At 38.7% G+C, this 16096-nt stretch overlaps 1 protein-coding gene across 1 annotated transcript in view; it reads right to left on the bottom strand.

Annotated features, from left to right (window-relative positions):
* The window catches only part of BLOC1S6 (biogenesis of lysosomal organelles complex 1 subunit 6), a 341949-nt gene that overhangs the window by 259561 nt on the left and 66292 nt on the right, over window positions 1-16096 (bottom strand). Inside the window, exon 2 of the mRNA XM_044077633.1 lies at window positions 13765-13846. Coding sequence (XP_043933568.1) covers window positions 13765-13840 — 76 coding nt within the window. The 5' untranslated portion in view covers window positions 13841-13846. The remainder of the gene's footprint in view (window positions 1-13764; window positions 13847-16096) is intronic.

Below are 16096 nucleotides of genomic sequence, written 5' to 3'. Positions count from 1 at the left end.
GATAGTTTCCAGGATCCGTTAGGCACCACCTTTGTGGAAAGGGACCAATGTTGCTGTCCGCCACTCTTTGGGTACATATCCTGTAGTAAGGCTGAGATTGAACAGTAGTTTTATGTTTGGGTTTAGCTCTTCTTGGAGTTCATGTAGGACGCAGCCCGGGACACCGTCTGGTCCCATTGATGCTGTGTTTTTTGCTTTGGAGAGGGTGGCTCTTATCTGAGCATCTGAGATGTCAGGGGGGCAGCACTCTGCTGGGTAGATATTTGCCCTTTTGGTGGGGGGGGAGTTTGCGCTGAACCTGTCAGCTAGGATGCTGGCAATGTCTATGGGTTTGGTGTATTTTTTGTCATTTTGGACTAATTCTGAGCATATCTGGGAATTTCCACCCAGGTTCCTAACATAACTAAAGAAAGCCTTGTGATTATCCTTAGTGTCCTGTGCAATTTTTCTCTCGAAGCTGGCCTTAGACGATTTTATGAGTGCCCGTAGTTTTTTGCTAATACTGATCAGAGATGCCTTCCCTTTTTGGGATTTTGCTCTATCATGTAGTAGCTTCCTCCTTCTATTGTACAGTTTGTTTATGGCTGGGGTCCACCAGACAGGATGTCTGCCTTTGGAGGATTGGGTCTTGGTTTTATTTGGGATTGCATGATCCATGCATTCCTGAAGGTGTTCATAGAATGCGTTTATAAAGGATTCTGTGGTCTGGGCCATATTTTCCACAGGCCCGGGGGCTTTGAAGGATTCCACCTCGGTTATGAGGAGTGTGAAATTTGCTTTAGAGAAGTTTTTCACTGTGGTTTTCTGGGCAGGGGGTGGGGTCGGGATGCGAATATCCAGTGAGATAAGTTTATGGTCTGATCTTACCAGTGAGGGATACACTTCTGGTCTGGAGCATAGAGTCCCCATGTTGGTGATGATCAGGTCCAGTATGTTTTCCCCTCTTGTGGGAGTGGTAACAAGTTGTTCCGTAGCATTTGAGTTTATAAATTCTAGGAACCTTTGGGCTAGGGTGTTGGAGCTAGAGTAATGCTCCCAGTCTATGTTTGGGTAGTTAAATTCGCCCAATATAATGGTGTTTGGAGAGACCTTCATATTTTCCAGTGTTCTCAGGAAGGCCGAGTGGGGTTCCTGGGTTTGGGAGGGTGGTCTGTAGCAGGCTATAAACTGGAAGGCAGTTTTACCCACTGTTAGCTGCACATGGAGCGTCTCTGATGCTTCGTGCTGTGCCACCAACCTGGAGGTGTGGGTATCTTTGACGAATATTGATACTCCCCCTCCTTTTGTGGTTCGGTCCAAGTTTTGGGTCCGAAAAGCATGGTATGAGGTATAACCTGGTAGTGTTGGGGTGTTCTCGGGAGCCTTGAACCAGGTTTCTGTTATTGCACAGATATCGATGTTCTCCATGCTAAGAAGAGTTTCGAGTGCATGCATCTTGAGGTTTAGACTTCTGGCATTGAATAGCATTACTCTTAGTTTCTTATCCCTTGTGATACCTATGGAGGTGGGTTTGTCTTTTGAGCCTTGCCTAAAAAAGGCACTATGGGACTAGCAAGAGCCTTTGCCAATATCCGAAAGCCCAGGGGTGACAGGTGCAAGCCGTCCCTAGCGAAGCATCGTGGCTTGTCGAGCATGTCATCCCAGGCTGACAGGCATTGGATCCCCTTTGAATGACACCAATACTTAAGCCAATTGTTGAAATTGATCATCTTGTCTTCATATTGTGGCATCATTCTTGGTGAGGGTAAGATGCTACTCAAGGTCAGGGTCATAACGGTCTGGGCTACATGCTCAGAGAGCTCCTCTATGTCTCTTTCCATGTAGTCCAGGAAGGTACATCTCAGGTCATTCACACCAGCATGGACAATGACTGAGTCATATTTGTACTTGCCTTGGAGTGACCTGAGTGCTTGTGTTATGTGGCGGATCCTAGCGCCAGACAGGCAGCTCACCGTGACCTTCTCCTTGTTCAGCCTGGTGAGCGGGACGTCAGTGTGCCTAACGATAGAGTTACCTATTACAAGTGTATCAGGTGTGTTGTTTAGCCTTAAGGACTGTGACTGTTCGGCACACTGGCTTTGTGAGCTATGTGTTGCACGTGTTTTGTTTTGGGGTAGCGTTTGCTTGGGTGTCTGCTTTGGAGGTCTCTGCTGCTTAAGCAGATTTTTATTTAGAGCCTCTGAGTATGTTTTTGTGTGTTTATGTGTTTGGTTTGCTGTCGTGGTAGGTCTATGTGAGACTGGAATTGTAGTGAGTGTGGTTTCCTTCTCCTCCTGACTGGTTACGCCAGTACTGGGTTGAGAGAGCTTAGCCTCCAGTTTGGCTATATGGTTGCATCTCTCACATGTGTTGGAATTTGTTGGGAGGAGGAGAGGGTTGTCTGTGTACATGAGACAGTTGTAACACTGCCTCAAGATTCCCAGATTCACCATCTGGACTGGAGAGGAGATTGACAACTGACCTTTGGACATGCTAGAATAGTATTAGGAATTCCTTTATAATTGAAAAAAAAGGGCCAATGGGGAACAAGGTACTCAAGGGGAGTTTGTGAGGGTGTAGAGCTTTTAATTTTTTAGTGCTGACTTATATAATTGCTTTAGTGAGCAAGTGCCAGGTAACTTAAATGCAATGTGTTACAGGTAACTTGAATGCAAAAACGACAAACAGTAACTTTCTTTCAAGTGAAACAAGGAAATAGGTACAGTAAGCAATGCAGATATCACTAGGGATCCACAGAAGCACTGAAAAGCCGCATTTTAGGTGGAATTAGCGTTTCAAGGAAATAACAAGCAAACAACAAGCATACAAACAAAGCTAGATTCAGCAGGCCTGGATCTAGTCTATGCTACAGCAAACAAGGTGTACCAATTTCAGTAAGAAACAGTTCAAATATGCAGGCACTATAAGCCTTTAACCAGAAATTCCCAGCTCAGAAGGGCAGAGTCCAGCCTCTCCTCCCACAAGAGTGCAGACCACAAACCTTCTTAATGTAAAATAACTGGCCTGAAGCCCAAGTGCTTAAACCAGAACTAATACACTTTTAGAATAACAGACACTGAGCCCTCAATCAGCAGTTCCCAACTTAGAAGGATGTAAGCTACCAGTCCTGCCACCACAGTGCAGGCCACAAACCTTCCTAATGTAAAATAACTGGTCTGAAGCCCAAGTGCTTAATCCAAAAGACTTAGAATGATAGCTACAATTTAATCAAGTTACTACCAAGCAGTAATAAATACAATTGAATACTGTAAAGAATGCCTGGATTAGTGCTCAGATTATACAAATAAAGATAGATTCAGCAGGCCTGGATCTAGTCTATGCTACAGCAAACAAGGTGTACCAATTTCAGTAAGAAGCAGTTCGAATATGCAGGCACTATAAGCCTTTAACCAGAAATTCCCAGCTCAGAAGGGCAGAGTCCAGCCTCTCCTCCCACAAGAGTGCAGACCACGAACCCTCTTAATGTAAAATAACTGGCCTGAAGCCCAAGTGCTTAAACCAGAATTAATACACTTTTAGAATAACAGACACTGAGCCCTCAATCAGCAGTTCCCAACTTAGAAGGATGTAAGCTACCTGTTCTGCCACTACAGTGCAGATCACAAACCTTCTTAGTGTAAAACATTGTAACATATTGTGATGGTTTTTGCCCTGTGATGTGTCAAAATGTTGTAAAACTGAAGTGAAATACTGTAAATAACAGTGATGCAAACAATGACCAGAGTATTGTTTCTTTTCAGACAGACAGATACATTTTTCTGTTTTGGATAAAGAGGCTTTCCACAGGTAAAGTTAGTAATGAGCAATTATTCCATTTGAAAGAACGCAAAAGGAGGACCACACACACACACACACACACACACACACACACACACACACACACACACACACACACACACACACACACACACACACAAGCCTACACCAGTAAGTTTTCCTTCAGTTTAATAAAACTACATTACTTAGTGAACTACCATTGTTGCACAGCAAAATGCCCATCTTTCTGTTGCTGTCTCCACGAGCATGATACAGTAATATACAATGCTTTACCACACTGTATAAAGTTTTAGTTTGTATAAACATTTATTACTGTAAGCAAACTTGTAAACTGTAAAATCAATATTTTTTATACTGGTTATGTCTGTATGTTTACAGATGTAAGAAATGGATCTGAAGAAGTCTAAGGATGACAACACCTATCCTAACAAAACCTATAAAAGGAATGCTCTGGGGTTAATTTTTTTTGAATGGGATTCGGAACTGGACTTATCTTGTTTTTATAATAAAATTATTTAGTTGAAGGGATTGTTCTAAATACTTGGACACCTGACAATCCCATGGTCACAACAGCTGGGACAAATTAATGAAGGCACTTCAACCTACGGTTACAGATAAACAGAAATCAAAATAAAACTACTTTTTGAGCATGCTACATTATATCAACAGCACTAAATACCCCGTGTGACTATAAAAATATTGCAAACTATCAAATGAGTGTTTACATCAATGTAGACACATCTGTCTCTGATGCATTACTTTTTTCAAGTACAGCTACAGAAATCTAAATTTATTTATATGTCGGGTTAACAAACATTCTGCTAATAACTCAAGTGCACAGAATTCTCAAAAGTTTTCTCCAACACCACAATTCAAACCATCAGATTTCTGGCCTTATTTATAGCCCAACTCTCACAGTCATACTTTACCAGGAGAACCATAGCTTTAACTATATGGACCTCTGTTGACAATGTGATATCTTTACTTTTAAAATGTTATTCATATTTGCAATACCCTTCCATCTAAAAATCAAGCATTTTAATTTCATGGCTGCAATCACCATTTCCAGTGATCTTTGAGATCAAGAAAATAAAATCTGCTAGTGCCTCCACTTCTGCCCCATCTATTTGCAAAGAACTGATATTACATTATGACATAATTTTAGATTTTTGGATATTTTGCAATAAACCACCTTTTTATGCTTTCTACTTTTTGCCTTTATAAACAAGCTTTTAAATTCTTTCTCCATTGCATCCATTAGAGTGATTTCACCTGCATATCTGATGGTGCAGCGGTAGCGTTGTTGCCTCACAGCAAGAGGTTCTCCTGTTCGATTCTCGGTTGGAATGTGGGGAGTGCCTTCTGTGTGGAGTTTGCATGTCCTCCCCGCGGTTGGGTGGGCATTCGAAAGACATGCGTAAATAGGTGTGCCTTCGTTGAAGGTTGAACAACGAGTTGGCATCTCGGCGTTCGTCAAAATCTACTGCCAATCATTAGCAGACCAGAGTTCCGCTGTGGCGACCCCTAACTGGGAAAAGCCGAAAGACAACAACAACATCTGCAGTGGTCAACACTTCTCCTGGCCATTTGGATTCCAGCATCGGATTTAACCAGCATTTTGTGAAATCTACTCTGAATATAAAATGAATACATAGAGTGAATTATTCTGCCATGTCTTACTCCTTTACCAATCTCAAACAAGTCAGATATCCCACAACTGTTGTTTCTTGTTCCACACACAAATTCCTCAAGAGTCAAACAGGGTGACACGTATTCCCATTCCTCTAAGGATGCTACTGTATATTAAAAGCAATTTTTTTTCCAAGGAACAGTTTGCAAAAATGAAACATATTTTAAATACTTGCAGCACAGTGCAATTTAATAAGAGCACTATTCACCATACAAGTCATACATTACAGTTTCTGTGGTGATAATGGCAAAGGGAACATCCAAATACAAACATAACTAAAATACAAAATTGGTAATACACACTCACTGCAATGATGCATAATGATTTCATTAGGCAGACAGATATAATGTACAAAAATGAACACTCCAGCAGGAAGAATGCATTAAAGGGGAAGAAAGGCAGATATCATAAGAACAAATGGCAACTATGAAATAAAGTAGAAATGTGGCATATTGGTATGGGGGGGGGGGGTTAAAGATACAGAACATTGTACAAGATGAGTATAGAAAGGAAGGTGTGCACTAGGTCTTATCCATGGGAGTGTGAAGGATACAGTCTGAAAGGCTTGGATACCACTGAATGAAAGTATGCTGTTATCCCTTGTTATAAACTTTGGCTCAGGGCTGGCTCTTTGTTTTCTGTAAACAAAAATATAAGTAGCTTATAGAAGAATATGGTTAAAGAGGTACATATATACATGTAAGATTGCAAATCCAGTCTCCAACCATTTCGAAGTGCACCATGCATGACGAATGCATTAATGGCTGCAACTACATTTAATGTCACTAAAAGGCAGATTAAAAAAATGAACACTCTAAACTCAACATAACATCCACTCCTTACGGATGGCATTCATTATTATGTTCTCACTGCTGGGTTAACAGTTTGCAGTATTACAGCTTTGACTCTCGTACCTGGACAGATGCTGCTCTTGTCTAGGTTTATGGTTTGTACCTGGACAGGTGCTGCTCTTATCTAAGTAAAGAAAAAAGCAAAGAAATCTACCCGAAAAGACGCTCCCCAGTACTCTTTCACTGTATGACTTTCATACATTGCAACAATACTTTTCTTAAAAGGAACAAACTAGGAGGATATTATTTGAAACAGTATGAAAATGTGAGTTAAAAAAAAATGCCTTGTTTTAATGTAATGGCATAAAACCATGAAAAGCAGGTTATAAGTCAACCTGTTAGAATCTGTCTAAGAATCAGACCATGGTGGTAACAACTCTATTTTTCTATCTTCTTCAATAAAGTGTTAATTACTGGTTTTGCCAGAATTGGGATATATCGATCAATGTGGTTTTGTGCAGCCAAACATTTGACAACATTAGCAAAACAACAATGATCCAAAAGGAAGCAGGATGTAAGAAAATACAGCTGTTGTTGGTGGATTTTGATGCATAGAAAGTATTTGATAGAGTAAAACGACAATTTATGAATAAAGCACTAGAAGCATTTGTATTCCCTAATACAATAACAAGGTTAATTAAGAGGATATATGACTGATCAGAGGCAAGAATTAAAGTGGGGGATGGAGGAACAAAGGAACCAGGCAGGGACATCCTCTTTGCCCTTTGTTTGCTTTATATTAAGAGCCATTGGCAAAGAAAATGAGGGACTCAGAAATTCAAGGATATAACTGATATGGTAATCAAGAAAAGTTGTCTTTATTTGCAGATTACATTATTTTGTACTTAAAAAATCAATTTTTTAAACCGTTTCAAATCTTTTCGGGAAATAAAATTAATGAAGATAAAACAAAGGCAATAGCTTTAAATTATGTACCAATACACAAACTGGTTCAGCAATAACCATATTTATGAGGGCACAACAAAATGAAGTATTTAAGAGTATGGACTAAGAATGTTTTTGTTACGGCAGAAAAGGATAAGTGGGAAGATACTAAACAAAAGAAGACAGAAAAACTAGAAGTTCTTGTGGACAATAAGATGTGAGCAGTGAGCATGTTTTTATTCCCTTTAGTTTTATATACAGGTTGGGCATATTTTTATTAAACAGAGGAGAAGTTGTGGACAATAACTAATAAGGAGTAGAAGGAACATATCTGGGAGGGGAAGAAGGCAAGAATTAAGTGTGCTAAGCTGACCCTCCCAATAGAAGGAAGAGGTTTAGGATTACCTGATTTGAAGGGATATTTTAGAGTTGCACAGTTAAGGCTCATATACATAACACAAGCAGAAGGTTATAATTCAATGCAGAAAGGGATGATGATAAAGCAGAGGGGGGGTTCACAAAATAAGGACAGAGTAGGATTTGGGATGCAAATTCTCAAGGAGAATAATAACAATCATACAGAACAGGAATGGAAATTGAGATTTTTATCAATAAGGATGACTGCTGCAAGTACGGGTACAGAAAATAGGTGAGAGGGTGTTGGAATTTTCTGTAGAAAACTGGCAAACAAATTAAGAGTCACTGGGAGCAAATAACTACAGGGGGAAGGTATCAGAGTAGGATGACGCCAAGAAGAAGTTTGGACTGCAGGTTAGAAACTACCTTCTCTACCAGGGATTTATGTCATAGTATAGGCAAAAGAAATGGACCTGCTCTGGTAGTTTTTTTTTTTTGCCAAATCTAGACTTTTTAAGGCCTTATTAAGTTAAATTACATTGGCTGAAAAAAAAATACCAAAACTACTTCAAAAACAGGAAAGACAAACTGAACCAACCACCGCTTACTCAGGAAAACACCACAGATAATCACAGTGTCCGCAGGTTCGGTAAACCAAATCCAAAATGGAGCAGAAACGCTGGAATAAAAAGGTTTTATTTTTAAGCTACAAACAAAGCTTTTCGTCGGCGCGATGCACCAACTTCATCAGAAAAAACAGCAAACTCGCGCCATTGCACTAATTAGCTTTATATTAAAACACCTAAAAACATGCCCCCTTCCCTCAGGCTCACCTTAAAGGCATCAATGCAAAATGCATAATAACAACATGTCAAAATATATAATATAACAACATGTTGAATGTAATACAAATATAATATAATAATATGAGAAAAACAATGTATGATCACATATAATAAATAATAAACAAAATATAATAAACAATTCCCCTTTTTATGTGGCTAACGACTGCCATCAAAAAATATCCAACATGGAATGAACTGAATGCTTGAATAGACAATGATTACTAATTAATGTATATCTATATATACGTTAAAGATATATTAAAAATGTTAAAATTGTATATACATCTACAACAATAACAAGTGAGTTCTAACATCTAAGATGAAACTCTAATCAACTGATATAGACTTATACTTACAAACATAAAAACTTCTCGCAAAATGCATACAAATATAAAAAATATCCGATATGAACACATAACTCTGCCCAATAGGCACTAGATCCGGGTTAATTATAAATTGAAACAAACCCAGGATCAACAAAACTAGCTAAAAAACAAGCTAGGCACTGAAAATATCTAAGCAAATACAACCGGGAACTAACAACAATAAAAGAAACCAACTCACCTAATACTTCACCTCGATAAACTTCTCAATTTCAAATAGCAACTGATGGATAACATGCTATTGAGTCCAGGGGGGTGGTAAGCCTCCAACCTCAATTGCCACATAAGTTCTCTGCACTCTAATCTGAGTGACTCCGATCCCCCCCGTGCTCCCAGTGCATAACTGATCAATCACCAAGAAATTGAACTCATGGCCTGGGTGATCGTGAATATGCATGGCCAAAGTGTTATCCAACCTCTCCCTCTTGATGGCATACAATTACCCGAAAACAGAAATAAAAATCTAAGCCAACTGTATTTGAAGTACTAAATACTGTAAAAGAGACAAACACATTGAAAGAGGGATCTTTAGAACAGGGAAGGAGCAAATTACATAGAAATAAATGAAAACGGTGGGAAGAATACATGCAAACTAATGTTCAGGAGCAGGAAGAGGAGTGAGGTTTAAGGAAAGGCAAGAAATGCAATTTATGTAATGCTGGCCAGAATGACAGTTATTGCAAAGAAGGAAAACATATGCAATGTACAATGTACGCAAATGGAAAAAAATGTTTAATATTGTTTATCTTCTTTTGTTAATGTATGCATATCTACATCTTAAGTAATAATTTAATAAAGGTATTTTTTTTAAATATATAAAGTGTTCATTACTTAGCTGTTACACATCAATGTTTGCACTCGGTACTAAAAAGGAAGACATCTCTGTGGTGCAGAGATAAAAAGCCCTAGCTACTGCCCCAATGATCCACATTTGACTAAAGTGCTCAGGTGCTGGAAAAGATAACCAGGTAGGGATGGAAGTGAACAGCTGACATAATGTCACTTACGCAGGAGTAGACATGGCTTTGTCCTAAATCTAGAAGATCACTTAAGAGATGGCTATGTGCTGGCCCAATAACAGCAACAGTGATCAAAGGCATCTCACTGCATGCCAAGAAGTACACCATATTGTAGTCACTGCATGAGTGTGTGGAAATATGCACCTCTTTTTAGGCAAGCTACATACTTAAAGCCATGTTTCTGCAAAGTGCTTCCTTGTCAATGTAGTTATCAAAAACAAATGCTAACAGAGTAAAGCAGACTGACAAACTATTTCATTACATATCTGTTTACTGGATAAGCCCACTGGATGCAACAATCCCTTTACAAGTGTCATATCTGAACACTGTCTTGCTAAATGTTTTGCTTTGTCACAAAGCAGACAATGAAGTTGGAAAGAATGAAACCCTATATCTTAGGCAGAGAAATTAAACCCAGTATCCTAGGCACAGGAAGCAGATTATTAACAACAGCTCAGAGTTTCAGTCCTCTACATTAACTATTTTGTTTTAAAAAAGTGAAAAACTGGAACTCACCATCCCAGTATGTTTATTTACATTAGCTGGCTCACATTTGTTCTATTGGATTACAATCTTCAGTACTGTTAAACCATTCATTACATAGCAGTGCACAGATAATGGCTGCTGCTTTGTTTAACACCCTGTCGACGGCAATAAAAGATCAGTGATTAGCAGCAAAACTCTCCTGCTTGTTGATATAGGCTCCCTTATTCCAGGGATCATAAAGGTGAATGAAACAGGTCACGACATAGACTTCAGAACAGGTAAGCAATATGTGGTATCTTCCTCAAAATACAGAGATGACAAAAAAAAAAAAAAAAAAAAAACCCTGAAAAATGTCCCTTAAAATAAATTAGTTCTGGATGTAAGCAGATTGATAAAATATTAGTAAACACCTTCACAGGAACTCTGATACAGACTAGTGAAAATTCTTTAGCAAGTGAACAACTCCCCACTCCCAAGAAAAAATGCAAAAGTGGTAGATTAAATTTTTATCTGCTGTCTGCACTTTAATAATGAAAGGTTTCTTCAAACTATGGGAAAACAAGTGAGTCAAAGGCACTTTTATCAACCATGCGTAGTTAGATTCTTAATGTTTATTCACCACACTCTATGAGCCGCGGTGGTGCAGCGGTAACCTTGTCACCTCACAGCAAGAGGTTCTCCCATTCGATTCTCGGCTGGAGCATCGGCTAGAGCATCGGCTAGAGCATCTTCTTTGTGGCATCTGCATGTCCTCCCCGCGGTTGAGTGGCCTTCGAAAGACATGCATGAATGGGCGTGCCTTCGTTGAAGGTTGGGCGTCGGGCTGACACCTCGGCACCGTAAAACTCTACTGCCAATCATTAGCGGACCGGAGTTCCGCTGTGGCGACCCCTAACCGTGAAAAGCCGAAAGAAGAAGAACAACATTATTCACCACACTCTAAGCAGCTGATTGCAACTAACAGACATATTAGGATTTTAGGTAATTGCGTATTATTGCAACCAGATTGGAAAGGACTGACTGTCACTATGTTTTCTGTTAGCTCTTCAAGATTTCATTTTTTCTGGGTAACAAAATCCACTTTTTCTTTTAGGATGTACTGTTTACACAACACTAATTACATTCCAAGGTGTAACAGAAGTAATCGGCTGACCGTTTCTTCTGTGCTGTAAATGTTACCGAGATGGCTGTCAAAATAGATAGAAAACAGTGTTTTCTCTTTTCGGCTCGAGTCTTACCTAGCACAATACAATTGTCGTGAAGTTGAAACTCCAAAGCTAAACAAATGTTTTGAATGTAAATTCACAGCGATAATCGTAACACTCGTAACCTAACAACGTAATCTAAAAATAACCTCAAGAAACTTGCGACATCTTACCATAATATTGCTCGATTTGCCACAGGATCCCTCTTCAGAACTCATCACTGTCTTAACCTAAAACAACTAGGCTGGCTTGAACTTCCTAACAGGCTGATTTATCAACAGCTCTTAACTGCTCACAAAATTCTATACCAGCCTTCTAAAACACCAATTCTCTCTAACCTCATTACGCCTTATAATAACTTGAAACACCTACGCTCATCAAACAAACTACTGGCTAATATTACCATACCCAATAACTCTGCAGGTGATAGCCTTTTTTCTAACTCTGTTGGAAAAATATGGAACAAACTGCCATCTGATATCTCATCTTTATCTAGTCTTCCACTCTTTAAAAAACAGCTGAAAACACATCTCAATAAACACTGGCTCTGTTCCTGTAACAACCCAGATTAACCTTTCTTTTTCCTTTCCTCCTTAACTCCTCCTCACACAACATCCTATAGACATACGTAAAAAAAAAAAAAAAAAAAAAAATTATTGTTAGAATCTGTATAGCAAATATCTACTAAACTTTGTTTATGTAATTTCCTGCGATGACTATGCCTGTTTGCATGTATATCACATGTTCTGACTCAATGTGTTATTATGTTTGACCTTGTATTGACTGTTGCTGTGAATTATCTGTAATATCGTTGGAGCTTTTCTCCCCGGGCCTCCACTGAAAATGGACATATATCCAGCTGGACTAGCCCGGTCAACAAATGTAAAATAAAAATAAAAATAAAATAAATAAATAAAATAAAATAAATAAACACTTCCACCACAGAAGAAGAAGCAGTTAACTATTTTCCACGTCCTGACAACAATGTCAGGTCTCTTACTGTGGGAACACATGAATAAACTCAGCAGCCATGCTGCTGCTGCAGTGTTCCGAGCTCAAGGCTGGCACTGAAACTAAAATAGTATAGCAATAACCCACGCCTGGGTGTGGGTAATGCTAAATTTACCCACGGTTGGCGTGGTTTGGTCCCGAGGGCGAAGCCCGAGGGACCAAACAAAGCCAACCGTGGGTAAATTTAGCATTACCCACACTCAGAAGTGGGTTATTGCTATTATACCATGACATTATTTAAGAAAAGAAACTATTACTTTTCTTAAATAATGGCATAGTATAATGCCTGTTTGCTGCCCTTCCGCAGATGTCTGGCATCCGCGGCATCTATGATGTACTGCGCGCCTGCGCAGTACATCAAAGCTGTGGGCAAAAGCAACGGAGAAAGCAAGATCTCCGTTGCTTTTTTTTTTAGTGTCTCGCTATGTTAAATGAGTTTAACATAGCGAGACAGTTTTAAAATAAGCAATGGACATCTCCGTTGCTTATTTTAAAACTGTCTCGCTATGTTAAACTCATTTAACATAGCGAGAGACAAAAAAAAAAGCAACGGAGATCTTGCTTTCTCCGTTGCTTTTTTTTAAAACACTGTCTCGCTATGTTAAATGGGTTTAACATAACGAGACAGCTTTAAAATAAGCAACGGAGATCTCCGTTGCTTATTTTAAAGCTGTCTCACTATGTTAAACCCATTTAACATAGCGAGACAGTGTTTTAAAAAAACGAGTTATACTAAGGGAAAAAAGTCCGGGCAACCGGACCTTTTTCCATTAGTATAACTCGATTTACAACGGGCACGCTGGCCAATCAGCGTGCACGTTTTGGGGGGGGGGTCATGGTATAATACAAAAATAATTCACTGTTAAGCAGTACAGAAGATGCAAGAAAAGTAATGGGAAATCGTTGGCACGCCACAGTGCTAAGGCAAAAGGACGTCTTTTGCAATCACCAAAAGCCCAAAATGTTTAACGTCCATGCTACTGCCGAGCGGCCACACTCCTGCACGACATTACAAGAGGGAATCCCAAAGGGTGTCAGCCTTACATGTTTGACTGTGGTACTTCCACTACTATCCACCAACCAAATAGCCAGCTCACTACATTACACTATAGCACAGCTGAAGCGTAGGTAAAGGTTGACAAGTAATGTCATTATTAAACAATACACTTCTTGGAAAAGTTACAACTTTATTATTAAACAAATACTTAACGATATTATAAACAACAGTTACTTATACCAAGATAAACAATCCTACCTATACTTTTCATGTCATCAGATGCATCCAAGTTCTCCTTAGAAAGGAAGGTGTCATTTTTCTCTTCCTGCTCCATCAGTACCTAACGAAAAATTAAGGTTTATACTTCTCACTTTAAATGTAAAACAGCGAATAATGTGTCCTAGGTATAAAAATAAATAAATAGATGCGCAAATATAAATATTTAAACTGTTAACAGGCAAGAGGTTGTTTTAAATGAACTGATTCCTCTCTTTAACCTCGTGCATCTTTTCTCTGTGGCCAAGGGCAATAAATAAATTGTTCTACTTTACTTTCAGAGGTAGTGTTTGCTATTAGAAAGACAAACAGAAAAAAACAGCAGTATTATTTGTATAAATTAGAGTGGTATGCCTTCCTGTAAAAGGCACACAATAAAGCATGCTGACAATTCTAACAGTGGTAATTGTTCATTCATGAAGGAATGGTAAATGACAAGGATGCACTGTCAGGAATAGTTACACAAGCAAAAACAGTACAAAACCTCATGAAGGAAATAAACTCTACGGACGACACCAAAATCCTTCAAGAGGTCTTTTTCCAAACAAATAGCTACTGTCAAAGCCATTGACTAAAACTGTAGTATCCTTTGGGAAGCATGACTGCACTTGTAACCATCACACTGACAACAAACCTTTGAAAACTGATCCCATGGTATTTTGTCCACATCCACGGAAGTAAATGTTTCTCTGTGCTTGGCACTCATTATGCGCTGATCATAGAGTATAATGCCCCTTTCGATATGTACCTACTCAGACACGCCACAACTGGAATGACCACAAAACATTTTCAGAAGAAAAAAAATCAAGGGTTTAAATCATAGAAAACTATGCAAACTGTTTTCAAATCCTTGTCCTTCTTCTTGGTAGCATTCAGGATACTGAAAGGTGACCTCTAACTTATGTATAGAGCTTCAGGACCCTATTCTCTCAGACCAATTACACATTCAAGAGTCCAGTGATCTCATAAACACCCCCCCCCCCCAAGGGATTTCAATCTCTTCTGCAAAGTAAACAGAATATGCTGGCGGGGATAGGTTTGTATCACAGAGAATATCACCTGTATGGAACAGTCTTCCACAGCACACACAGCAAAGTTCTTCTCTTACTTTATTCAAATGTAACTTGGACAAGTGGATGGATAACTGCAAATTCACCCCTCTCAGGTTAAGCGCCCCCATTCACGAACAGGGGAAAACGTAAATGTCTCAACGTATCCTTGTTCGGCCTATCTTTGAGTTATTTGCATGCAAAATATAAGGGCTAAAAACTACCATGGAAATGTACGGCTAGGCTTCTTAAGAGCCAAGTACCTATGAGCCTATGAAAGGAAAGGCTCAGAAGGATAAAAGATAGCAGCTGCACAATATTCCAATGTACAAAGATTACTGAACAGTTTTTGTTCCTAATTTTCTAAATAATAAACAACTAAAAAATTATAGCCAGAAATGTAAATGTACAACAGTTTTGGAGCTTGCCAGGTTCAGGTACTGCATTTCTATTGGACAGATGATTACATCAGTAAAAGCTGAAAGTCAAAAAAATTTAAATTTTTTTTTCAGAGACAAACTACAACTCCAAAGACCGTCTGGTTGCTGAAGTGAGGTAAAATGTATAAATGTACATAGTCGGTAGGCCACTGAGAAAATGTAATGTAATGTAGTCCTAACTAAAATGAAACATTGCAGCACACTTGCCTTTGGTGCAGAAGGCTGTGGGTTCTATTCCTACACCAGTTAGATCAGCTGCTGACTGCAGTGCAGCATAAGGGGTGTGGGGGCAGCACTCCTAAGTGTGCTGTCCTTCAGATACGACATTAAACCAATGTCTCATATGCTTGAGTTGGTGGTAGCTCAGGTGGATATAAAAGAGCACATATCGAAAAAAGTAGTGTTTTTATTTAAAACATTATTTGCAAGCTTATATATATATATATATATATATATTTACAATTTATACAGTGTACATTTTTCTACTCCTTTCCATTACTGTCATACAATCATAAATACCTTACTTTTCATTAAACTTCTGTCTTGTTATCTTTATTTGACTCCCCACTCCTTTTTTATAACCACCGTTTATTTTTTCTTAAAATTACTGCTATTTCCATTTACTATTAAACATGATTTCATTTATCCTTACATTCCAAACGGCCCATACAACGTAAAATAATATTTCATCTATTTTACTAACATATTCCTCATTTTTATGACTATAATATCCACACATAACTATATCTATATTTATTTCATTTACCTCCACCTTCTATTTTCAAAGAATTTTCTTCACACTTTTTTTTTTTGCAATTTTGCAAC

This window comes from Protopterus annectens, chromosome 7.part0 (assembly GCF_019279795.1).
Source record: "Protopterus annectens isolate FY-2018-M chromosome 7.part0, PAN1.0, whole genome shotgun sequence".
NCBI lineage: Eukaryota > Metazoa > Chordata > Ceratodontiformes > Protopteridae > Protopterus > Protopterus annectens.
The sequence above is the reverse complement of the archived record's forward strand: the minus strand, read 5'-3'. Positions and strand labels throughout refer to the sequence as shown.